Genomic DNA, 27,882 nt, shown 5'->3' on the forward strand with positions numbered 1-27,882 from the left:
AATAATGTTATTAGTGTTAAAATGGGAACTGTAACTTTGGAGCAGAAATCCCACTCGTCCTGCTTGGGAGGATCAGCAGATGGAAACGTTAATGTCAGGCTGGGCTTGTTTAAAAATACTCTGTGCCCACTAAGATCTGGTTTCATATCAAATAATCAGAACTAAATCTAATAAAGTGCAGCGTGATTATGATGTACAGAACCATGTACAGTCTATTGTAAGATACATTGCAATGATTGGGAGACAGAAATAGAGATTATGGAGTAAAAAATGCTGGTACAACAGAAATGTGTATGCTTTATCATGACCTTTACAAAAAAATTGGTTGAAGGTATTGCCTCTATTCTGTTCATCTCACACACAGGATAGGACATCTGCTGTAGCACACACAGTTCAACATATCCAAAGAATTGCAAGCCAGCACCAAATTCAAATTCAAACTCTGTGTCAGCTTGGTGTTGAACTGTCCCAGAGGTATTTATTGGACAGTGTTCGTACAGCTTTAAGAGAGACCCTCCTTAGTTTAAGGGAGGAAGGAACATTACTCCCTCAGCGCTGCATGGATGCTCCAGCTTGGCATAATGAGGGCACTGCTGCACACTCGCTCCTCTCTACCTGTCCTATGGGAGTCTCCCTTCATCATGTAACATGCACAACATCTCATATTTGCTGCCCTCCATACTGATCATGTGATGACCTCTCTAGCATTTCTATATTGCCTAATATTGTCAGTGATGATGTATATAGTGCATTCTCTAGTACTCAGGAGACTTATATATATTTTTATATATAGAGAGAGAATTATTGGAAATATTCGATGCACTTTACCGTGTTTGACAAGACTTTACATGACTTCATATAAAGCAAAATCTGCAGAAAAACAGTTGCTTTTTATGTGTATTTTAAATTCCAACAACAAGCTTTCACAAAAATCACAAATTATACCTTTACACAGGGTTGCCAGTACTTTGCCAGTACTTATATACCTGTATAATTTTTAACATTGGTCGAGGGAATCTACATGGATTTAATAATATTATAGTGATACAATCCTTATAGAGCTCAATATCCAGCAACAACGTGATTAGAATTGAAAACAATGATTCCTAGTTTACATTTCTAATCAGCAGAATGCTGTTTGTAGCTTTCACATAGATGGACTGGGTCAAGGCTTTTTATTATGATCAGCAGCAGTTTATGTGTTACTTAACTTTTTTATGTTATTTTATTGTTTATATTTTTATTTCTCGGCTTGGCTCTGAAATGGCTCTAGGTTGACTATCACTGATGTAAAAGATTATACTTTGTTATATTAAAGAGAGACAGTGAAAAATGAACAAAACAAAAGCATAAGGCAGGACAATGATCCAGAACAAATTAAACAGAACAAACATCATGTTATTTCCATCAACAAAGATACATTTTTTACGAGTATAGATTAATTATACACAGATAACAAAAATAGGGCAGTTTATTGGCGTTGGTTGATGTGTGGGATTAGTAGGGGGTTGGGGCAGTGAATGTTACCCTCAGTAGGGGAGTTCCGTTGGAGGAGAGACACAGTCAAGCCAGTTCATCTATGTGCTGCTGGTGCCATATGGAACCACATGATACATCCACTTATTCTCATGCCTGATTGCCTGGTCTGAGGGAGCAGAAATAATACACTGGCAGAGTGAATCAATACGAACTAGATCAAGTACACCAGTTAAAGGTAGTCACTGGATCACTTGCAGGTCCTGGATCCACTAGACACCTATTAGAAGCAATATAGTATTAGCCATGAAGTAAATGAAAAATGGACAAAAGGCTTCTTTAACTCACTAATAAGTCTGAGGTGGTGTTTTGTATGTATAGGCTTTTATTCGCTTTAGTTATGATATATTTTGTAAAATTGTGGTCAGGATGCTTTAATGTTGAGCATAACTTATAAAAACTGTCATTCTCTTGTGGACTGTTGGATATATCAAATGTAGATTTATCGTTAGTTACCGTACCTCAGTTTTGTTGGTTGTGGAGAAAGAGCAGGTTTTTTAAGGTCTTCTCACTCAGACAGGAATGTCTGTCGGCTTCACTCAAATGCACTTGCTTTCAAGCTCGTTATAATTTACAACAACAAATCTCATTCAGTTATTATTACTGTAAAATGTCTAGATATGTGTTTGGCTACCTCTCCTAGAGGAAAGCTTAATTTCTAAATTGCCAGAGGTTGATATTTTTCCCTGACACTGTTTTTGACACTTAAATTATTATATAAATTATTTCCACATGCTCTGCAACACCAATTTCCAAATAGCAGTGTGAGTAAAGAAATTTGGCAAAGAAATACTTTTTAACCCCCACACTTTATCTAGATTTCACAAACTGTTGTTAATACCACTGAAAACACCCCACAACTTGATATTCCAGCTGTTAAATTGAGCTTGTCTTTCTAGCTACCAATTCCTTCCCTGTTTATGAGGTGATTGAGGTGTGATTACTGGTAATATTTAAACAGATCACAACCATGGGTTAACATGTGCTTCCATGAGAAAGAACATGCTAGCTATTTCAAAGACCAATTAATGATATTTCCCACTCTGTGAACCACTTTCATATTCGCCACCATTAATTGGCTACAGAGAGGTCTAGCTATTTATTGGTTAGATCGCATGGAGCTACCTTCTAGGATATCTGTAATTTTCAAACGAGACCTTTTTAGTTGTGTTTTATTAATTGGTTTTATTTTGTTTAGGTGTATTTTGTTAGTGTTTGAATAATTCTGTCAGATTATAACATAACATGTTTATGTTTGCTAACGTATTGCTGACATTACACCACCAGCTTCGTAGATTAGTCTGGGAAATGCACCATCTGCATTTAATTGTCAGCATTGTGAGTTTTCTGAGCTGTGCACAGAAGCACATTTTCTAAAGCATATGTCCAATAGACATTTGAGTATAAATCAGAAGAACCTACAAAGGTTGCAGGATCTGGAGCAGTGTTTATACAAATTGTACAGTATTTCACATTGAAGAAAGAAACTTAGCGAACATGACTGGAAGGTCTTAAAACCAGAAATAGTTTCTAGCCCCATTGATGAGAATTTGCATGAAACCCAAGAACAGATTTCTAATTTAGCAAGTTCTGTTCAATGTGTCATTCAACAATTAACTCAGATACATGCACTGTCATTTCCCATGTGCCCTAAGGTAGTGTTATCCAGATGCTGTATCTTGTGACCAAGTTGGTAAATAATGTTTCAGAAAGCATTGTTTTGTTTAGTTTTTCAAAATGATGTGACTCCTGTGTCCTGTGGAATATCAAACCTCTTTATTTAATACACTTGCAAGTGTGAAGTCAGTCTGTCCCAACCTAAGACTGAACAGAGTGAGTTACTTAGATGTACAGTAAGGCAGTTCACTTATACTGTACATGGAGCTATGTGTGTGTGTCTTCCACTGTGCGTGACTTCTTCTTATTCCAGTGGAATGGCTGTTAGTCTCCGTTATTTCCACACACCTGCAGCCTGCAATGTTCTTGTCTCTTCAACCTATTGTGCAACTGGAAACAGTTCAGTTCTCCTTTGTTACTTTTTTCTGTTTCTAGTTTTTGGTGTGAGAGCATATTGGTACAGAATGTTCAATGTTCATTTTTGTTATTCACAACATTTTCTATTACAGGAAACAGAATTTAGTTTTTGTATATGTTCGTATCTTCTTCTACATTTACGGCTTTTACAATTAAATGCAGATGGTGCATTTCCCAGACTAATCTACGAAGCTGGTGGTGTAATTTTAAATAAGTTAGCAAACATAAACATGTTATGTTATAACCTGACATAATTATTCAAAAACTAACAAAATACACCTAAACAAAATAAAACCAATTAATAATTAGTTCAGATACATGTGTCTTCACTAGGTGTCTGTTGATATCAACTCTTTCCTTGATGTGCCTGCATTTGACTACTTGAAGGCCAAGTGGTGATGGACAACTTGCAGGACCTTCCACAAGTGATATGTCTTTTCTTTGGCCTAATTAATGCACAAGACTTGAATTACCCAAAATTACTTGCAAACACAATGTTACGATCCCAAATGGTGTTTAGGGGTATGGGTGGGAAGGTAACAATATGAAATGATTATAAAGTTAGATTTCTGGTGTATATGTGGCAATCAACAACAAGGACAACAAATAGTGGGCAAAACCTGTCTCTATTATCATACAAGTGGTGGTGACATAGGTGATAATATTTACAATATCTACAGAAACAAGATAACAAAAGACACAAAGAGGAAAAGAGACATGAGCAGTGCCAAAACAAAGAAATAAGCAAAACAAAAACCGCGCCAGCTTGAACATATCCCTCTAACCTGAACTACAAAGGAAAGTAATAATACAAATCTTCATCGTCGATGACGCCCTAACTAACCTATACTTCCTATCCAAACAAAAGGTACAGAGGGTGGCACGCGCGCCTAACCTAGTGTGTCTAATACAGAAAAGCTTACCTACGTGTTGCACAATATATGTCAGGTGAAGTACTCACCTGTCCAGTTTTCCCCAATATAAACAAAGTAACATCCACAAAGCGAATAAACACAAGCATACAGATGCAGATCGAGTGACTAACAAGTCATGTACACAAAGTGACTAACAAGTCACATACACAAAGTGACTAACAAGTCACATACTGTACACAAAGTGACTAACAAGTCACATACACAAAGTGACTAACAAGTCACATACACAAAGTGACTAACAAGTCACATACATAAAGTGACTAACAAGTCACATACACAAAGTGACTAACAAGTCACATACATAAAGTGACTAACAAGTCACATACACAAAGTGACTAACAAGTCACATACTGTACACAAAGTGACTAACAAGTCACATACACAAAGTGACTAACAAGTCACATACACAAAGTAACTAACAAGTCACATACACAAAGTGACTAACAAGTCACATACACAAAGTGACTAACAAGTCACATACATAAAGTGACTAACAAGTCACATACACAAAGTGACTAACAAGTCACATACATAAAGTGACTAACAAGTCACATACACAAAGTGACTAACAAGTCACATACACAAAGTGACTAACAAGTCACATACACAAAGTAACTAACAAGTCACATACATAAAGTGACTAACAAGTCACATACACAAAGTGACTAACAAGTCACATACATAAAGTGACTAACAAGTCACATACACAAAGTGACTAACAAGTCACATACATAAAGTGACTAACAAGTCATATACACAAAGTGACTAACAAGTCACATACTGTACACAAAGTGACTAACAAGTCACATACACAAAGTGACTTACAAGTCACATACACAAAGTGACTAACAAGTCACATACATAAAGTGACTAACAAGTCACATACACAAAGTGACTAATAAATTGGGATACATGAACAGTCTGACATACTAAAACCGAATGAACAACAATAGCCCTCTAACAAATTAGCCCACATCTTTTTTTTCTCCTTCTGTTTCTGTTTCTGATTATAATTCTGATCCTGATCCTGGTTGATTGGTGGATCGACGGGTGACGTAACAGGATAATGAAAATTGACAGGAGATGTCCAATGATAGGGATCTGAAAATATAGATAGTGGAGAGAGAACAAAACACCGAACCCACAAGCATAGCACGTAACACACAACATGTACTGATATCAGTCCTCAAAATTGCCTTCGAACCTAAAGTTTTTGAACTAGCTAATTTGGTTAAGAATAATGGTTAGGTCTTATTGCCCTTTTGACTTTGAGTCACATTGTTACCATTCACATTTACATGTTCAGTACATATTTACTATGAGAGTATTGTGAGACTGTTTTTTTTTGTGGGACATTATTATTGTTATCGCCTGTACAGTGTGGTTATACCCCAATTCATTAATACAGTAATTTAATTAAAATGGGGAAATTACAGTATTTGTTGTATTATTGCAATTTAATTGATAATGTAATTTCATTAAAATGGTGAAATGTTGGTCAACAAAGACAGTCAATATGCTGTTAATTGTTTTGTTAAAATGTTAAAAGTTTAATTTCTTGAGTAAATAACACAAATCAGCTGGGCAGTTGAGTTAAATTAAATACAGTATTTAAGTACACTTGAACACAAATGAACACCATGTTAAGTGAAGTTAATTATTTAAGTGCACAGTGTTAACATCAAGTTAAGTGAATTTAAATCTAAAAATTTTGGGAGACCCATTACACAATGAAATTGACGGAGTTACTTACTCAGTCAGTTGAGTACATTTAATTTAGTGGGATTTTCAGTGTAGTGTTACAGCAAGCCTTAGCTGTCTAGATTGTTTCTAACATTGTAGTCTTCTGGCTAGCTTGTTGCTGTGCTGCAAATTACAAAATGTTGCCAGTTCAGTATAGTCGAACAGAACCAATAGCCACTCAAACATGTCACTGTCAAAGTCCTTTTACCTTTTTTTTTTACTTATTACTAAATGCCACTTAGCACTTTGATGAATTCCCTGCAACTATGCCTTTGTACACGAATGATTACTGTGTTAAAAGGTAACTGTTGTCTGTTATCTGGGGTTTTGGAAGCAGTTCATTTTTTAGAACTGCACCTTTAGAAATTTTAGCTGAATACCCTTGTGAAAGAGTTTCAATTAAGCAAGTTACAAGTACTGCCTGGGAACATTTGGCTGGATTGGATCATGAACAGAAACAGCACTGCATGGAAGGAGGTGAAGGAAAATTGTTTCAATTCTTCAGTTCAGTTCAGTAATTAGGTTTGTAAGATTTTAGTCATATTTCATTGCATTCTGTCTAAAGTGTTATTTCTATTTTGGGGAAAAAAGAAAGAGGTCATTGCAAATGTCTTACTGAGCAATACAGTTATCGAAGAAATCATTTATGTTCAAATTCTCTATATTGCTAGGAGACCTGAACACTGCAGAAGGAAGTGCACTTGAGTACTTCAGCTATAACTAGATTGGCCTGGCCCAGTGGATTTGTTAGACAGTGTGGGATGAGCCTAGGCTTGCTGGAGGTTAGACCTGTTGCTTTTCCAGATGATGAAGTATTCACCCCAGAGGAACACTTAGTTATATAGGTCAACCTCCTGCAAGCAGGGCAAGACATATCATTAGTTGGCTGCTACAACATGAAGTGGAAATCACTGAGTAGAAATTGGCTTTATGAAATGGGTTGCTGTGCTCTATGCGTCTGGATATATTAATGATGGTGAAATAGATGGTGAAATAGAATCCATCAGCATCAGATGTAAATCATGTGATCTAGCCATTGTTCTTGTATTCTCAACGGATGTAGAAGAGAAAAGGTGAATTTACACCTGTGTTGAGAACAGAGGGAGTCTGATGTACAGTATGCTCATGGATGTAGGTCAAATTTAAGCCCGCTTCAGTGTATAAGCAATGTTTTTGCCATGTAGGTTATACCTTGTGCTCCAGTCTCTTTATGCATTTGCATCCGCAGTGGTAGAGCACTGCTTATAAGAGCAGTTGGGTCAGGGGTGTCCAATCTTATGCAAAAAGGCCTGGTGTGGGTGCAGGTTTTCATTACAGTCAAGCCAAGAACAACTGGTGGATTACACAGGTGGAGTCAGGTGTAGCTTCTGTTTCATTTGGATTAAAAATAGGTTTAGGCCTCTTTGTTCCAGTGAAAATAAATTTTAATGTCACAGGACACAAAGACATTCTATGCAATTGTGTGCTTCTAACTTTGTGGCATGAGTTTGGGGCAGAACCACTTACAAACACATGTTTGTGAAGGTCAGGTGTTCACATACCTTTGGCTTTATGGTGTATTTCACACATACACTTTCAGGATATTCATCTTATTTTTGACTAAAATATTTTAAAAAGTAAATCTAACATGTTCCTGTGTAAATATTAGAGTGCCCTTTTATGTAAAACAGTTAGTTTAGTTGCTTGGGCTTTAGTCGCCACAGATATCACCTACTGTTATGTCAAGCAAAGAAAAAAATGTCGCTCATCTCCAGGCTGACTATCCTTCATGTTCCTTCTTTTTGCCAAGCTAATTAGACCTTCTGCATACCTTAATTACGCCAAGTTCTATGCTAATGCAGTATTCCTGTGCGATTTGCATGCCAGGTCTTGTAGACACTGGGCCTGATTTGCATTTCACAAAAGGGATATTTTTATTCTTGGTTAAAAGGGAGGGGGCAGACAGAGATAGAGACAGAAAGGGAATAAAGAATGTGAGAGACAGAATACAGAGGGAGTTGAGTGTAATGCGGAAATGGATATTGTGTGTACACACAATAAGTTGCAGTTTCATTTAGGAAACCCGGTTTTGTCTATTCAGTCTTAATTCTGGCTTCGGGTCCTGAAAATCATTTCCTATAGTACACAGAGCTTTCATGTGTCCTTCCTAGTGAAAGACATAATGATTATCTCTTTGTTTTCCATACTGTATTTTTCTCTTGAAAACTGTGGTTGCTTGAATGCATTTTTTTAGTAACTCAATCTCTAATGTTGTTGTTAACTACAAGTAAAATATATCTTGTTCATCACCATGGTTCCTAGTCTTTAAACACTTAAGCCGACAGTCAGCAAGTGATTTCACTGTTTGTTGCCCTTTTCCTGACCCCTGACCTGATGGCAATGTTGTCTGGGGGTATGGACAGGGAGGAAATCCAGTGTGAGGTCTAATGGAGGAGCGGAGTAGAGTGGGGGTTGAGGTGAATGATACAGTACTGTATATCATCCTCTCTCTAGGGCAGTACTGCGGCTTGGCAGACGTTTGTGTATTACTTTTAGTACTTTTAGTAGCTCCTTATGGTTTATGTAAGATAATGAGTATTCCGTGATGAAGACAAACTCGGCATAAGTAAAGTTGGATTCTGAGAGAGAGCACTATTGCTGATAAAAGTAGTGTATTGGTTGTCAGCATTGTCAATATTGCTCGGTGTTTGTAGTGGGTTTGAAGATTCTTTAGATTTACATTGACACTAGTATTATTCTCATGTCATGTCAAATATGTGTTTTGAAGTGTGTGTGTGTGTGTGTGTGTGTGTGTGTGTGTGTGTGTGTGTGTGTGTGTGTGTGTGTGCGCGTTAGAAAAGAGGAAGGAACAGCAGTGTGAGGAACACAGTTCAGTGGCATCACCATGTTCTATTGATTTTTCACTGGAGATTGTTGTATCGGGCCTGTCCTCTAAAATCTCACATTTCCTTCAACCTCAGCACCAATCTGGCATCTCATCAGCTCCATCAGCACTAATGTACAGGCATTAGCAGCTTTTTTCCAGCATGACAACTGGATCACATCCCTTTGACCGGAATGTATTTAACTCAGAGCTTCCCGTGATCAAGATAGTAAGAAATTTGCTTCCCAGGAAAACCATTCATTCAGTGCTTGGCTTAACTACGTCTGTAATGAACGAATACAGATCCAGTACATCAGTATTTTATAATGAAGCATTAACTCTCGTTATTAGCATTAAGTTGAGCTGAGTATTTATCAAAATGTGCATTGGTAAATTCTCTGGGAAATTGTATTTTTTTTTTCATTTAACTGCTGAATTTTCACCCTTTGGATTCTCATATTTTTTGCTTTATTTTCTCTTTCTCTTTTTCTTCATCTTGTCTCTTCTTATCTGCATCTCCTCCTCTCTTTCCTGCATACTTATCCATTATGGGGGGGTTTTGGGCCTTTTCAAGAAAGGGGGGGGGAGGGGAGAGGGGGGGAGAGAAGAGAAGAGAAGGGGGAAGAAGAGAAGAGGAGAGAAGAGAAGAGAAGAGAAAGAGAGAAGGGAGAAGAAGAGGAGGGGAGGAGAGGAGAGGAGGGAGAGGAGAGAGAGGGAGGAGGGAGGAAGAGGAGAGAAGAGGAGATATGAATCGATATGAGGAGAGGCGAGAAGGGAGTTCTCTCCGATATTCCTCTCCTCTCCTCTCCTCTTCTCTTCTCTTCTCTTCTCTCCTCTCCTCTCCTCTCCTCTCCTCTCCTCTCCTCTCCTCTCCTCAGTATGCACCAGCAGTTTGCAAGCTATAAGGAGCAGGTGCGGCGGATAGCACAGGAGCCTCAGCAGAGGCAGCAGGGCCAGCACAAGGATGATGCACCCACCTGTGGCATTTGCCACAAGACCAAGTTTGCTGACGGCTGTGGGAACCTCTGTTCCTACTGCCAGACCAAGTTCTGTGCCCGCTGTGGAGGAAGGGTCTCTCTGCGCTCCAACAGTGTGAGTGTCCTACGTTTCTACTGGTCCTTCTGCTGATTGGAGCTGAAATGCTTTCTTTGTTATTTCCCAGCTGTTGTTTGAATCTCTCTTTCTGTCCGTCCAAAATTTTTAATCTCCAAATTGCATGTCATCTTTCTGTCTGCATATAGACACTGTGCTCGTGTTGATTGCTTGTTTCTTCTTACACCTGTGTAGGGTTTATCTACTATCTGTGTGTTACCCACTGATGTGGGGACATTTAAGCACAGGAGAGGGAAGAAGTGTGAGCCAGGCGGAAAGGTTAATTAGGCATTAGTCAGAGGAGATGAGGGCCTTGGCCACCAGGGGGTCACCACATGCCCTTGCTGGGAGGCCTGGCTGACACGTCATCTCTACAGGGGGAATCGGTGCCACTGGCAGAGGAAACCCCAGAAATGGTGGCTCCCTCCCAGAGCATGATATTTACCTTCTTACCTTTTTATTCCCTAAAGCTACAGTACCTAAATCCATAGCCTTAATTAGTGTGCTTCCATAATGAGCCCAGTGTTGGAAGTCACAAAACAGACAGCTTTGAACTATGGTATTAGGTCAGCGGATATATATTTACAATAACTGCGGCTGTTCAAGAAGGGTTAGATGTAATTAATAAAGCCACAGATCACTGACTAAATGGTCAAAAAATGGATATGTTTTTGTCAGAGCTAGTTTAAAATTAGAAAAGAATAATTGCAGTGGTAGAGTGGTAGTTTATGAACATGTTAGTACAGTATCGATGGATTTTTATATGCTCAGCTGTCCTTGTCTGTGGGTGATATAGAGTCAAGAGCCCTTAATTTGATCTGGGATGATAGCACACATCCTGCTTATGGATTGGAGCAGCCTGAAGGTTAGCTTTGCCAAAAGGAGCATTCACAGTTTCTCTCTGTCGTCCTGGCATGTGCTATTAATGAGAGTGCCCGGCTTGATAATGGAGTTGCTGGACGCCTGAAGGTTAAACATAGAGAGCTGCACCTACTCAGTGTGATGGACTGTATAGTAGGAAACAGTAGCTAACAGCAATGAAATGCACTTAATAGCTCCTATGCTGGGGGTTGCAAAAGACAACAGACTGGTAGTTAGCAGACGCAGACGCTTAGAGCTCTAACATAAAACAACAGAGCAGTGTGACCATGTGTGTTTTTGGGTTCTTGTGTATATTTTTTTTAAAAAGGGCCCGACAGCACAGCACAGAACAGCACAGCACAGTACACACAGATTATGATGTGTGATGTTTATTACTCTTTAATACTGTTTGCATTCGCATTTCAATAGTGTTAGAACACTAGTAAACATTCAAGAGATGAGATTTACCAAGCCGAACCATATATTCCCATCTTTATTCACCCATGAACTGTCTTTTATTACCATTGGAATTGTTTCTTGTAAAATGTATTGTAAAATTCTCAGTTGTTAATTTGCATGTTCTTGCATGTCTGTTGTCGGTGGCAACATACCTTTAAATGTATTTCTCTGAAAAACCCTCAGAATGACAATCAGTGACTTTCTGCCGATGTAAAGACGATAATCAAAGGTTGTCAAAAAGCTCTTTAGTTTTAATCCAAGTTATTATTTATGTTCTTATGATGGAAAAAAAATTCTTCGGTAGTTTACTTTTAACAAGCTAGATCCTGGTGTATTTTTTAACTTGTCAAGTTTTCAACTTTTACTATGATTAATACTTTATGTTCATTTATACTGCTCATGTTTATTTCCCTTTTTACTCTTTTCTCCCCCTGCTCCTTGTTTGCTGTGTCTGCAACCCTGGAGAAGAAGGAAGATAAGGTGGTTAGCCACTTCTTAATATTCTCTATATGAAATTTGTACACTCATTTCTAAAGCTGTTACGCTGCTATTATGATAGTGTTCATTGTCCTATTATTTCAACAGTTCATTAATATAGGATTAATTCATATAATAATAGTTCATTGTCCAATTAATAAACATTAAACAATAAACAAATATTCTACATGTTTCTAATCCACACACACAGGGTTTTATGTGAAGAATTACATAAACAAACAAAAGTTGTTTTTTTTTTTAATATTTAACTGAGGAGTGTTTCTCTAAATACCACCATCTCTTAGTTAATGTAATGTCTTTGCACTAGCTTATTGTTTTTTTCTGGCTTGGTACAGTATAAAATTTGTGCACCGTGTTCACTCCTGGGAAATTGCATAAGTTAATCTGAATTCTGCCATGCACTTCAGCACAGCAGACAATACCCTGTAAATACAATTTAACTCTCATTATCCCCGGCCATCTTGCTAATATCTGTTTTCTTCTTCAGGCAAGTGGTTCTGTTTCTGTGCTGCTATATTTTTTTTTGTAGTAGTCCAGTTTCACACCCTTGGGTACATCCGCTTCCACTTGCTATTTCAGGCCTTTGCTTTTCATAGATCTGTTTCACATGTCAGTCAGATGGGTTTGGATTTCGGCTGTGTATTTTGGATGGCAGGTTATTGATGACATGGGAAAACACAGGACGATGTTTCATTTGCTCTGAGGGCAACGCGTGAAATGATTAGTATTGATTTGTTCCCTCTGTTTGCATCTGGTTACGTGGACATTTCATTGACTGGGACCTGGAAGATTGTCTGTTTCTGCTTCTGCATGTACATAGTACATGGCAGGGAAAATAATTGTGAAAGGCAGTATCATTTTATAGTGTCTGCTGATATGTGCTGTTTTTGTAATAAGCTACCCAGACAAAAAAGTGTTGCATTCACAAATAGCAGCACCTAATTTTACAGTGTCAGTAGGTTGCACACCTGGACAAATAGAATTTAACATTTGAAAGCATTAAACCGGAGAGTCAGTTGTTTTACCAGACTCGTTGTATGTCGTATCCAAGCAGAATAGAGTAGTGTGTACTGAGCCAACTTTGTGTGTGACTTATTTGAATGTATAATGAAACATAGGCTTTACTGTCCCATAGAAATCTTATAGGATTATTTGGAACACCGAAATATGAACTCTATTCAGTTGAAAGTGGGCTAAAGTTCATAGGATTCTCTATGCTTACCTAACAGGACTGGAGCTGGAGACATAACAGATAGAAAGTGTGATTTTGGTGACGTCAACCATTTTTCAGTTTTTTTTTACACAAATTCTCATAAACTGTAGTTAGAAATTTTCTAGCTATAAAAATATGATTTCATTGTTCTTGTCCACTCATGACCATCGCATTATGGAAATTTTACAACTTTGAAAAAGGTTTAAGATCTGCCCAATTGACACAATTTCATGACACGTCTTACAGTACGTCCCGAAGAGAAAAAACTCTTTTTTCATGTACAACCACTGTCTAATTTATTAGAAATGCATGTACAATTGCATGTTCATGCAACTGCACAGACTCACCCATACTGGACAGCTGAATACTGGAAAAAGTTTATTTTTTCTAATCTTCAGCTGCCCAGTTACTGTGAGTCTGTGCATTATATTATCGATTTTATTCAAGCCACAGATTCCTGTTCTTGGCAGACAGGAATGGAGTCTGATGTGGACTTCTACTGTTTTAGCTCTGCCATCTCAAGATTTGATGTGTTTTAGTGAGACTTTTCTGTTCACTACAGTTCTAAGGGTGCTTATTTGAGTTACTATAGACTTCCTGTCAACTCAGGCCAGTTTGGTCATTCTCCTCTGATCTCTCTCATCAACAAGGGATTTCCATTCTCAGAATTGTCACTCACTCAGTGTTTTTTTTTTGTATGTCATGCAATTCTGTGCATCAACTCTAGAGACTGTACCGTATGTACTCCTGACCCAACAGGTCAGGAGTTTCTAAAATACTGAAAGCAGCCATTCTGATACTAAGAACCATGCCATGATCAAAGTCTGAATGTACAGGTGTTCCTAATAAAGTGGTCAGTAAGTGTATATGCTAATTTACAGTGGTGATGTCATTGTTATGCTATAAACCACACTAATGCATTGTGGATATGCATTGTTATGCTATAAACCACACTAATTAGAAACAAATGTAATTGCATTATGTATAAAAACATTTTATTTATATATTCAGAACTAGATTTTCTGCATTCATGTTTATTCCAGGTCCAAGTAGAAGCATCTTAACGAGGCAATCAATTGCATTTGTTTTAAACTTTAAACTGAAAAATTACAATATTTTTTGTAATCTCATGGTGTCTACGGAACGATAAAGTTAAATAATAAAGAAATCATATTTTACAGCACATTCTATTCTCTAATAGATTTTAGTTGAGATCATCTTCAAAATCACATACAAAGTTGATGTCTCTCAGATCATCCAAAGACTATATTTTTGGGTTTATATTTGTAGAATGCAAATATATAGATATTTAATTAGACAATACGTCATTTGTACAAATAAATGTGCATCTATATTTATTAGAAAAAAATACATGCAAGAAAAATAGCAATATCAACAGGTAGATATTCCTTTTTGCTTTCTTTTTTGTTTATTTATTTTGTATTTAATTGCAGTGTTATAATCTGAGGAATGATATACACAGATATCAGTAAAGGAATTGCACGTGAGTGGTTTTCAGGGTGCTTGTCTATGTAGAAGAGCAACATGTGACACAGTACAGACTAGTGGTGAGACTGAGCAGTGCAGGTAAGGGGCCTTGGGTCACTGAAGTCATTGTTTAGTTGTTAGGCCAGGTCCTCAGGGGGATGAAAGAGCACAATGAAATGCATACGCTCATGCGTGGCTGATTGAGGAACTGTATAAAGCATGTGTGTGCTTTATTCACAGGGTCTATTGATCTGCTTAATTCAGAGCAAATCCAATGTTTGGAAAAGAAGCCGGTCTAAACTTATCATGATATTGATCCATAGATGCCTTGTCAAGTACAAGATGCATGTCTTGGTAAGAAAACAGTGAGAGTCAGAGTTCTGTAACATCAGCAGAGACCTGTGATAAATTATTTATATTATTGATCTGGTATTTAACAATTGAAATGCTCCGTATATGAGGGGTGAGTGAGTGAGTGAGTGTTTGTGAAGGCAGTCAGGGGGCGAGCGTCTCCAGGCACTGATATACTGGCTCATTAGGGCAAATGGACAGTAATCTCTTTTGTGGCAGTCTTTCATCCTTATCCAGGATTTATAACATGCTGAGTTATGGAGCCAGCTCTGCCCGCTGCTGCCCCTATATGTCAAGCTGTCAGAGATGGCGAGTGCGCCCTCCGTCCAGCCTCTTCTTCCGCTCTACAATTTTGCAGTCACTCCATTTATCTCACCTGTTTGGCTGCACTTGACAACACCAATAGCGTAGCCCAACTCCGTCTGGCTCCATCTCAACAAGCAATGGAAATGAAATGATATTAAAGAGTTGCAGAAGCTGGGTGATATATGACAAACTTAGAAGCATGACTCCATCACTCACTGCAGCCAGAGATGTCAAATACGGCAAGCCAAAGAACAGAGTGTAGAATATAGCCACTCATGTTAGAGTACTTTAGGTAGTTTTCTTTTATTTGATATTCCATCCTCTCTATTTTTAAATCCATGTCACTAATTTAAAGAAAGAGGCAGTGATTTTGACAATGATCTTACTGTACATAAAAACTGCTTTTTGGTGATCTCCCTATTTGCCCAATGATGAAGGCAGTGTGTTGCAAAACACATGTAACTGTCTTAAAAAAAAAAAAAAAGCACAAACAGAGAGCAGTACCAAAGTGGAAGGATATTTTTGACCATGGAAGAGTAAATTGCTCAGGGCTTACAAAGAAGTCACAAGGGACAAAAGGTCAAACACATGACAGACCTTAGAACTTTACAGCTGTATGGCAGCAAAATTATTAATTCATTTATTCGTTTTCTACCGCTTATCCGAACTCTCGGGTCACGGGAGCCTGTGCCTATCTCAGGCGTCATCGGGCATCAAGGCAGGATACACCTGGACGGAGTGCAGCTAAATCACCTTTTTGTATTATTTTTTATTTGACTCGCTGAGAAATCATTTAGTTACCATTCTTCTTAATATTCTTCTGTTTTTATTCTATTTGAAACACCAGAAAAGGGTGATGCCCTGATGAGAGGAGATGAAGGATCTGATACACACACATCTCCTGTGTTAATATGGTGTGTGTGTGTGTGTGTGTGTGTGTGTGTGTGTGTGTGTGTGTGTGTGTGTGTGTGTGTGTGTGTGTGCGTGTGTGTGTGTGTGTGTGTGTGGGCATGTCTGCATGTGTCAAACTCTTGCCTGATGTATACACAAGAAGATTCCACCCTCTTATCAGAACATGCGTCATGCCAGTTTTATATTTATATATGTATGTCTTTAAAGAGATATGTTTCAAGATATAAGAGACGTCAGTTGCCTGTGTGTTGTACCTTTTATCTGATGTTACCTGTTAGCTGTCCCTGTTATTAGTTTTAGGTACTCTAAAATGTCTCACTAATGGGTTGAAGAAAATTCAACTCCACAACTACTAAGCCACTGTTCACACACTAGAGTGAATGAATAAAGTGGAGACTAATATATATTTGTCTCTTTATCTGCTTAAACACTAGAAACTTATATTTACCTAATCTATTTTCTGTATTTTTGACAAAATTGTTTTGTTTTTTTGAAAATATCAAAAAAGACTTTTCCTCTGATGCTGAAACTGGAAAATGCATTAGTTAGTCATCTGGATTAAATTTTTCTTTGAGATCCTTAATTCTATATCAGTGTTATTGTACTGCTTCAGAATTTTATTTATTATTTATTTCTTTTAATTAAAAAAAGTTTTATAAATAACATTTCTTTATTATTGATTTCATTATTATTTATTTCTTTATTTTTAACGTGATATCACTAAACTCAATTAGATTTTTTAATTCAGCTCCACATTTTTAAAGGAAACTTTTACGATAATTAATCCGATCATTTGCCCATCACTACAATTCAACTAGCATATCCTACAGGCTTGTACGCCTTATTTACCCTGCTACACTTGTCTTCTGGATCATGAATGAGATTTTCCACCCTTTGTACTGTAGCTGTCACTAAGTTATTGTGGGTCATCAGCATTTGTGCATTTGCTGCGATTTATTGCTTTGATTATGAAATTCTGGCTAATTTATGTTCCAGCCATAGGCCGCATTTAAGCCTCAGTGAATTACGGCTGCATTCTGATTTCTGCTTACTTCTTTATGCGTTCTAATAAGGGCTGCATAGAAAGTGTAGGAAGTGAGCTTTACTCATAAACATCAGGGCATATAATACCTTTTATAAATATATATATAAATATAAATACATACATGGGCAAACATTAATCATTATTTCCCTTTGGGTAGTACAACGTCACACATATACATACATACACCCAAACACACACATAGTAGAGTGCGTCCTAGATTTTGCACCTAGAAATGGCTAATGGTGCTGTCTTTTCTCCCCTGAGATGGCTTGAAAGCATATAACAAATTGCCTTTAGAGGTTAGTTAAAGTCCTTTGAAGTAATATCCATGCTAGTGTGCCAGATTAGAACAAGAATGATTTTGGCCTTGTGTCAGACCAGGATTAGTTGCTTCAATAAGTTAATGTCGTGTCATATATCAAATTTAAATGATAATGTAAAGCTCATGCAATGTAGTATGTTAATGTGATCAATTCGATATGGGATGTTATACGGTAAGCTGTAGATTTACAATCAGATATTGCTCTGCAGTATGCTTGGTGTGGGACTGTTAGTAAGTTACTGGTTTAATCCGTGCAGGAAGGGTCTGGGTCTGTATCTGACAGCTGGAGATTCTGCTGTTGATTTGCTTTAGATTAGTTTGGAGCCACTCCAAGCCTGTTCAATCAGGGCATAATGCTTTTCCTCAGTCCATGCCGATGGCCTGTCTCTTTCGTCCTGAGCTTCCAGTTCACTAGCACACCATGCTGATATCATCTATACATCCCTTCGCCTACAGGACACCAGGCTTCAGAGTAAGATGACACTATTTCACTCTTTCCAGTAGTTTTCCTGTAGAAAGCCAAGGTTTAATAGAGTTAAAGTTGATCTTGTATACCTGAGCTGAGTTTCTGTGTTCTAAGAGTGAGAAAAAAGAAAGTAGGACAGGAGTTTTGGTAGCAGGTGGCATATGTGGACACTCTGTTATCCCGCTATAACCACAGAGTGTGTTTGGTTTGGCAAGGCAGCAGCACCAGAAGGCTGCTTGCGTTTGTGTATGTGTAGGTGTGCGAATGTAAGAACGGTTGTTGGGCATTGTGCTCGTGGGGGACAGAGAATGTCTTTACCCACTGTAGCTATGTAGTGAGCTGGGGAATTGTTTGCAGCTCCTGATGGTGCTGGCTGCATGGCTGCCTGGATAAATATAGTCGTGTTTATGCCCCCTCCCCATCTCCATAACACTTTAATCAAAAGCAATCTGGAGGAGGAGAGGAGTGGAAAAAAAAAGAGGGAAAATATGGGATGTGCCAAGATCTTTTTGTGTCGCCTTCTCCTGAAGGAATCAACAGGGACTGAGTGTGGATACGAGGGAGGGAGATGGAGAGATCTGTTAATTCCCAGGAAAACAAGACCTGGCCTGCCATGAGTCTCATCAGGTCTCCCCACAGAGAATATGGACAATGTCCATGCTCTTTGAGCAGATATAAATCCATCTGACAGTCTTGCCAACTTGGTCCCTATTTTAAAAAGAGTCTGTAAAATCAGACATCTTGTATTTAGTGTTTTATTGATATTATTGCTGTAAATGTGTTTATTACCAACACAGTTTTAGCTCATTAGGGACCGCCCATTTTAGTTTTTTTTAACATTTATAAACATTTTTAATTCATAAACATCTTTTATAATGCAGGTTAAGAGGATTTATGAAAGGCTTATGACAAACATCAACATATGTCATTTCTAGTATTGCATTTCTAACAAGTGTTAGAAATGCAATACTACTATTAGAAATGATTACTACTTTGGATTGTGAATGCAAAAAATCATCAATTTGGTTCACATTTCAATACAGCTTCACCTACATAAGAAACCATACTGTATGTCAATCCAATTACTATTTGTTTGTTTTTATTATTTATCAAAGTCAGAAGAAAACTACTGTATATTGAAATTCTACTTCAAATAAAGTATGTTCAAATGTAAATGTAAATTGTTGTAAAATAATAGAGTTCATAGATGTCTTAGAGTGTGTGTGTGTGCCCTGCGATGGGTTGGCACTTCGTCCAGGGTGCATCCTGCCTTGATGCCCGATGATGCCTGAGATAGGCACAGGCTCCCCGTGACCTGAGGTAGTTCAGATAAGCGATAGAAAATTAATGTATGAATGAATAGATGCCTTAAAACTTGAATGTGCTTGTCAGAAAAAGGGGTGTACTCAGTGATAAAAACCCAGACCCAATCATGAAAATAGCTAAAACACGATTTATTGAGCAAAACACACACACAGAAAAAACGACAAACACTGGAAACTCAAAAAACAAGACAGAGACCAGGAAACAGCAGAGACAACACAATGATGTGGACAAAAACGTGTGCAGAGGCGGGAAAGAACTAAGACTAGAGTGGGGCAGACACATAAAGACGAAAAGTATACAAAGACATCATACAAGTAAAAAGTCCAGGCGTGATCCTTACAGTGCTGTTAATAAAGACAAAATAAATAGCATGAACAATATAGATAGAAATGTACATACACCATCCCCATGTTTGTCTTTTTGTAAATAAATATATATATATATCCCTTAAATATCTTTATTCTGGGCAAAAACTGAAGACAATTAAATCATTAAAGACATTTAACTCATTTTTTCGTGTTTGGTCTGTATTAAAATGTGTTTTAATATAATATAGTATGTCCAGTTTCTTTAACAAAAACTGCAGGTTTGTCCTAAAACACGTTAACTTTTTTAATAATGTGAGTCCTGATCTTGTTATGCTGCTACTCTCTGTCTAGACAGTGCTATCTAGGTGAAACGTTTGTTTTTTAAGTTCAGTGTGTTAACAGTGCTCTGATCTCTGCAGGTGATGTGGGTATGTAACAAGTGCCGTAAGCAGCAGGACATCCTCACTAATTCAGGAGAATGGTTTGCAGAACAGGGGCCAAAAGCAAAGACAGCAAAATTGCAAACAGCGCTGAGCGAGCCAGCCACATGTGTAGATCCTGCAGGAGACAAGAAAGTACGCTCTAGGTCTCAGATACCTCTTGGTTCCTCTGCCTCCACTGCCCAGGACAACCAGCTGCCCATCAACACAAACAAAGGCCCTGCCACTGGACAGGCCGACATGCCTTCATCCCGATCCCGCAGTGAACCACCTCGAGAAAGGTTATAGTGATGTAAAATCAAAAATACTGTAATAAATGAAATTCTAATGTAATAAAATTCTGTGCAAGATAATATACACTGTTTATTTTCTGGGAATTTTCCTCAGGGTACTATTTACTTTAATATGGTTGTTGCCTTGTCATACATGCATTTGAATCATGTTGTGCATCTGATCTGAATAATATGTATAATTCATGAGTAGTAATCCTATTATGTGCTCTTTGTGAAGCACAATGTCCCTCCCTCTTCTATTTAAAATCTCTCTGATCCTCCATATGTGTTGCTTTACCAGGAAAAAGCAATCATCAACCACAGACCAGAACGGCAAGCCTGGGGCGAGAGTGGAGAGGCGAAGGGGACTGGCCAAAGTCCAGTCGCAGCCTTCACAGGAATGGGATCCTGGGGACGCTCGCCGAGAGGTGCGCCGGCTGGTTAAGGCCAGATCACAGGAGCGGAGCTGTGCTGACCTGCAGGGAAGTGTGGGGGAGCTGAGAAGGACAGAGGGTGAGCAGAGGCCAGCTCGAGAGGAACAGCGAAATGAGGCTAACCCTCCACACCATTCTCTCAAAGCCCAGCCGACGGAACAGGAGAAACGTGTGCATCCAAAAACACCACGACTCAGACAGGCGGAGACGAGCGTGCCCGAGAGGCAAGCTGGGGATGCGGTCACAGATAACAGAATAGGCCGAAGGTGGGCAGACGAGCGACAACCATCTCTGGAGAGCAAGCAGCAAGGAGATATGGGGGAGAGGACCGTGGGGGGCACAATAGGATCTGTGGTGCAAACTCCTAAACCTAACCACGCCTTTCAGCCACCTGCCCCAGGGTTCCGTGTGGGTCCTGCTGCTCCCACCGGAACCCCCGAACTCAGGGAGCCTCCTGAAAGGGACAGGAAGCTTCAGCCGAGCCACCTGGAGCCAAGCTCGGCTGGTGTGGCACGTAAGGCCAAGCGGGAAAAAGCTGAGAGCATGCTGCGTAATGACTCCCTCAGCTCTGACCAATCAGAATGCCTGAGGCCTCCCCCACCCCGCCCCTACAAGTCAAAGCGTGGAGCGAACAAGCGGCAAATGTCAGTCAGTAGCTCAGAGGAGGAAGGTGGCTCTACGCCTGAGTACACTAGCTGTGAGGATGGAGAGATCGAGAGCATCAGTGAGAGAGGTGAGCTGCACTTAGAAGTTCAAGTTTCTTTATTGTTTAAAATATATTAAATCTGAATTTTAGATTTTAACTCATAAAAGCATAATTAGGATTTATTTAAAAAAGTATAATATTTACAGTTAATTTAAAAAAAGTGCAACAAACTGTAACAAACAAACAAACAAACAAACAAGTTAATTAATAAATAAATACTAAAATGTAAGTGTCTAAAACATTTTCTGAAAGCAAGTTTGACCAGGACTGTTTTCTCCAAAAAAGTGCGTAATTACAGAATATTTATATTACGTTCTGAAAGGGAAACGCATAATAATACAATATATATATATAAAATACATATATTAATAATATATATAATATATATAATAATAATAATAATAATAATGACACACTCTTCTGGATTGTTTTTTATATTGTAAAAATAAAAACACATTTGCAAATCAATTTTTTGCTAAGGATCATGAAACTTTATTGGATCGAGAACTTTGAGAGCTTGTGCAGGAGTTCTGGGCGGCTTCTGCTTTGCACTAGACAGCAAGACCCCGAGTGAACAGTTTTGAGTAGGAGTTGTTGAACAGTAGGGAGGACACCAGGAGATAGTGGGTGTGAAAACTCTCACGAGGAATAAGAGGCCAAAATGGAAATTTAAAGATTGGATAATGGAAGTTGTCCCAAACTTCAGTGATCTATTTTTGTGTAACCTAACACAATAAATATCTAATTCTTATGTTATATATATATATATATATATATATATATATATATATATATATATATATATATATATATATATATATATATATATACACAATATCTATAAATTGAATATGGAATTTAATCATTTTAACTTGTAGCTTACTCAAGACAGGAAGGTCAGAGTATTAAATACCATAGCTGTAAACTGTATACTGCTCGTGATTTTACTCTTCACCAAGCAAGGATACAGGATAATCACTTTGCTTATATATATAATGTACAGTCAACAATTTATTTGACGGATGAGCTAAACTAATAAGAGCTGTAGGGCAGGGAAGGGTGTACTCGTCATAGCGTGCTGCTTGTCAGACAAAGTGGTTGCATACAGACATAAAAGGTCAGTATATTAACACAAGCCAGAGATGAAATGTAAACTACAGACAGAGAGAGAGAGAGAGAGAGAGAGAGAGAGAGAGAGAGAGAGAAAGTGAGAGAGAGAGAGTGAGAGAGAGAGAGAGAGAGAGAGAGAGAATGAACAGTACAGTGAACTCATGGTCATCACGTTATCATTGTACCTGGACTTAATCAGACTCAGAGATTTCGTTTCCACAGTAAGTAAGAAGTCTGATCGTTCCATACAGAGGATATGAACAGAGTTGTACTGAGAGCTGGATTAATGTTTATTTATATGAACGCCTCTTGATTTATATGGTCCGTGTTGTTTCTGAAATACATTGAATGAGTCTTTATTCACCTTTAGCATTTATTTAGCACCTCTAGACTACAAGATTAATATATAACACATCTGAGCAGTTTGTTTTGACTCATAGTACTATAATGTAAAATGGCGATGTTTATCATTTGCTTCATTTTGATGGTTGGAGTTTTAAAACGGTGTTTTATAAACAGTATATGCTATGCCTGTATAGTAGATTTTTGTAGAAACTGCACAAGATTTATTATAGATACATGTACACATCAATTTTTAGAATCAAATCAGTGTTTTTGCTTTCGTCTTTTTCTGTAACAATGCAGTGAGTAATTGGGACACTGAAGCACTAGCTGTAAATCTTCATCTGATGCTGCCTGCTGGCAGATGTGCGGGTGATGAGCGGGCATCTGTGCCATAGGAATGTATCAGCAGTGAAATGAAGCTAAAGAACTACTTACATGACAAATTGTATTTTTCTAATCCATTATTAATTAAAACTAAATAAATAGATTAATTTTAATATAACATCGGCTCTAATATAACATCGGCTCATAATAATGTCAGTATGATCACACTTGACTTTTGTGTGCCATGTTTGTCTGTGAGTTTAGAAGTCTAGCTAATGGCATTAACATTTAATGTAAAAAAAAAAAAACTTTTATAGGACAGCACTTTTCATAACATATCTGGGTTAGAAAAAGGAGTCTTTTTAAGGAAAGATGCTTTCTGTGTAGAATCCAGCATCTGACATACTTGTATGCAAGCCACATAGACCTTATCTTTTCCATAGCTCGTTTTCTTCCTTTCAGGTCATACACATCAACTGAACTTGGATTTTAATTCAGAGCTATGCAGCCTTGCTTGGGGAACGTGAGGGATGAAACAGTGAGTTGTTAGTCAAACATTTTAAACAAACCCATGTCCTCTTCAGTGTGGGTTCCTTTTTTAGTCCGATCTGAGGCCCAAGTTAGCAACAAATACTTGATGGTCTTACAGGAGCTTAAGAAAATATGAATGGCATTTGTACAAATAGCTACACTGCGAAACTACTATTAAAAGCTGTTCAGCTGGTCACAGATGTACACGCTGAATGACCCTGAGAAACTAATGCACTGATATCTTTTTAATAAAAAAAACTTTTTTTAACATTGATTTGTTTAATTTTGTCTAATTCTTCTAGCTAAACCATGAACTTATCATTGCCTATTATCGCTGTTCTTCATGTCACATTTGACAGTAAAGATGCCCCTTGTGCAAAATTTAGCATAAAATGGTCAGTTCAGAGATATATACACACATTCGTTCCTCTCCATAAAACATGCCAAGAGTAAATACGAGGCCAACGTCATGGAAAGACCTGAGACTGTCAGTGTGTCTTTGTAAGCATCATTGCATGTCATCACGTTTCCACTGTCAAGACACTAAATGCAGCTCTTAGACACTGTTCAAACAAGTTGACCAGCGCAGAGAATCCATTAAATCCCCACGCTCATCGTCATCCTGCAGGGGGAACAGAGTAGGGCGTGTTTTAGGGTGACAGCTTGGCAGAGAGTGCCACTCTAGAGTCCTAATCTTCTATAAACAGAGTGCTGCGAGTGTAAACAGCAGGGTTGGAGAGTGTGTATCCTGGCTAGCATAAAGCTGCAGCTCACCAGTCAGTGGAAAGCTGTGTATTTGTGTTGATCTCTGTGCAATTGACTCTGTATCCTATCTTTCACTGTGTTGCAGGGGACTGGGAGCGCTATCCTCTGGATCCCACTGTGTGGCATGTAAGTGTTTCCAGCTCATGAGACTAATCATGTGGCACTGATTACATAGGGCTGATGGCAGATAACAAATTTAATCAGGAGAAAACATTTTATGGCAATGAACATACTTTATATAGTGCAGAGCTTGAAATGTTTGCCAACCTGACAACAGTGGGTAAAATATGGAACTTAGTTACCTGCCACTTTGGTATATGGCACTACTCTACTCTCTCTCTCTCTCTCTCTCTCTCTCTCTCTCTCTCTCTCTCTCTCTCTCTCTCTCTCTCTCTCTCTCTCTCATATGCATACTTGTGTTACGGGGGATTATCACCTTGCATATCGGACCACCTACAGGATATGTTTTATGGCTTTGATATGTTTTATTTCTTTTTTTGGATGTATTTTCGGAGGGTGCTTTATCAGTCTAATAGGATTACTCTCACAAGCTCCACATCATTCAATTTAAATGTATTTGTATAGCACTTTTTTACAATTGACATTGTCTCAAAGCAGCTTCACATCATCTTGACAAATTTCTATGTAGTCAAATAGGACAAAAGCTTGTGTGAGTAGACTGGGTCAAAAAGTGAAATAGATGGCTATAATCTAAAAGAATGCAAAGTCAGTTGATTCTATTCAAGATAAGTTTTATAAAATTGCATTGAAAATTCTGTAGTTAGTTGCAGGACATAAATGTTTTGGTGAGTGAAAATCCTGACAGGAAGATAGTTATTGGTGCAGTAAATGTAAATGCAGACTTTATTAATTTTGAGGCTTCTCTCTCTCTCTCTCTCTCTCTCTCTCTCTCTCTCTCTCTCTCTCTCTCTCTCTCTCTCTCTCTCTCTCTCTCTCTGTACATGTGGGGAGGAGTTTTGAGTAACATACTGTTCTAAGTTTATGTATGGAATTTAATTGTTCCAAGTGCAGTAAAGCAGTGTCTGTGAGAGAGTTGCCTCTGAGACAGGATTAAATCACTGCCTTGTTCTTCTCAGCATCCGGTTACGTGGCAGCCCTCCAAGGAAGGTGATCATTTAATCGGTCGAATTACTCTGTGCAAGCGCACCGCCATGCCCAAAGAGGCTGGAGCACTGCTGGGGCTAAAGGTTAAGAGACACACACAACTCCATCAACAATTACAATTATTAATACACATATAAACACAAAAGCACGAACCGCACATTTATCCCAGCATTGTGACTAAACATTAAAGCCAAACTGTTACTGTTTTTAAGTGCTAAATGTAAATTAGTATGCTGTGAAAGGGTTTACATGTCAGTGTTCACTGTATTTTTGTGAAAGTCTGTCCTACTGTCTCCCTCTGGTATAATACACACTCAGTGTACACTTTAAGGAACACCTGTAAACATTGATGCAATCACATGGCAGCAGCGCATAAAATAATTCAGATATGTCATGAGCTTCAGTTAATGAGCTTCAAACATCAGATGGAGACTTGACTATTGCATGGCAGACATGCTGTTTGACTATTTCAGAAACTGCAGGGATTTGCAGACAATTTTGCCTAGACTATACACAAAATGGCATAAAAAATTAAAATAAAACAACATGTGTGGGAGTTCAGTGGGTGGAAGCACCATGTTGATGATAGAGGTCAGTGGAGAATGGCCAGAGTGGAAGTCTACATTAAATAACCACTTTTTATACCCATACTGACTAGAAAAGCATCTCAGAATTCACACCTCCATTCACACCAGACCTTAAAGCAGATGAACTACAACTGCCAACCAAAAACAGGAATCTAAGGCTACAGTTTGCTCAGACTCACCCAAACTGAACTCACCAAGATCCTGTTCTTGGCTAGCAGAAGAGAACCCCATTCTGGTCTGTTGCTGATGTTCAATGTGTTCTGCATTCTGAGATGATACTCTACACATTGCTGTTGTAAACAGAGGTAGTTATGGGTTACCTTAGACTTTATGTCATCTTGAAAGATTGACTGACTGGATAGTTACATGAATGTGCAAATGTACAGGTGTTCCTAATAAAGCATCGGTGAGCGTACACTATTTATTTGATGTAATAGCCTATTCATTCTATAGTATGGAGTGTAATAGGACACGAGTCAAGTAAGCAATATTTTGCCGTTTGCTGTGTTGTGGTATGCTGTGGTGCGATGCGAGTAGGTGGCAGGGGGGAAGATCACAGAAACAGGGAGACTTGGGGCCTTCATCACCAAAGTTAAAAAAGGAAGCCTGGCGGATGTGGTGGGCCATTTACGGGCAGGTGAGGTCACGTCTGCATTAATCATATTCATCTCTAAGTGTGTGTGAATACAGTACTGTCTCATACTAAAACAAACATGAATCACTATTAAAATTATAGTGTGAGATTCCTAACATTTCTGTTTCCCTGTACAAGAGGGACCTTAATTAGAAAGGTCAGATTTGATCTTAAATGTTTTGATTTGGTCATTATAAATCCTTAAAAATATTCATCTTTTCAGAATATTTTTATACTATTACATAGACAGCTTTACTTTCAAATGATTACATTATATTAATCTATAATTAACACTCTATAGTAAACCATGTAACCATGTAATTCATATAAAATGGATCAAATTCTGTATTCAGCCACTCAAGAATTTTAACAGAATTTCCTTGGCTGTGTTTTGAGTCATTATCAAGTTAAAACTGTAAAGTATTTTTCTTTAATATGAGGTCACTTTGTTAATCTAGCCAATAATGCCATACTTCATGAGCAAGATTTTTTTTCCAGGTTTTTATTTGGCTATGCTGATGACAACTGGCTCCTGTCTAACAAACAAGAGCCTTTTAGATCATTAAAAAAGGGAAAATAATCACCATGACTTATCCTGCTATTATTATTAAGTATCGTACTGTACTAGAAAAAGACTTTGCTTGAAGTGAAAGTCACCTTTTAGAATATTACTCAAGTAAAAGTCTTAAAGTATCTGATATTACCTGTACTTAAGTATCAAAAGTCATTTTCTGATATTTAATGTACTTACGTATTTGAAGTAAAAGTAAAAAGTAAAATTTCAATGATTTTCGGTAGGCATAAGAGCAGGGGCGGTTCTAGGGTTTCATCTTTAGGGGGTTTTAGCCCTC

At 38.1% G+C, this 27,882-nt stretch overlaps 1 protein-coding gene across 15 annotated transcripts in view; it reads left to right on the plus strand.

Annotated features, from left to right (window-relative positions):
• LOC113636257 (regulating synaptic membrane exocytosis protein 1) overlaps nucleotides 1–27,882 on the plus strand; it is a 68,774-nt gene that overhangs the window by 14,077 nt on the left and 26,815 nt on the right. For 12 of the 15 annotated variants that reach the window (XM_027136226.2, XM_047812058.1, XM_047812060.1 and 9 more), the window contains exons 3-9: nucleotides 9,990–10,203; nucleotides 11,989–12,003; nucleotides 20,178–20,479; nucleotides 20,772–21,637; nucleotides 24,771–24,811; nucleotides 25,783–25,893; nucleotides 26,935–27,034. In XM_027136226.2, the coding sequence (XP_026992027.2) occupies nucleotides 9,990–10,203; nucleotides 11,989–12,003; nucleotides 20,178–20,479; nucleotides 20,772–21,637; nucleotides 24,771–24,811; nucleotides 25,783–25,893; nucleotides 26,935–27,034 (1,649 nt within the window). Of the gene's footprint in view, nucleotides 1–9,989; nucleotides 10,204–11,988; nucleotides 12,004–20,177; nucleotides 20,480–20,771; nucleotides 21,638–23,877; nucleotides 23,928–24,770; nucleotides 24,812–25,782; nucleotides 25,894–26,934; nucleotides 27,035–27,882 lie in introns of those variants that run through there. The other 3 variants (XM_027136227.2, XM_027136228.2, XM_047812067.1) reach the window with 3 other exon arrangements.

This window comes from Tachysurus fulvidraco, chromosome 4 (genome assembly GCF_022655615.1).
Source record: "Tachysurus fulvidraco isolate hzauxx_2018 chromosome 4, HZAU_PFXX_2.0, whole genome shotgun sequence".
NCBI classification, from domain to species: domain Eukaryota; kingdom Metazoa; phylum Chordata; class Actinopteri; order Siluriformes; family Bagridae; genus Tachysurus; species Tachysurus fulvidraco.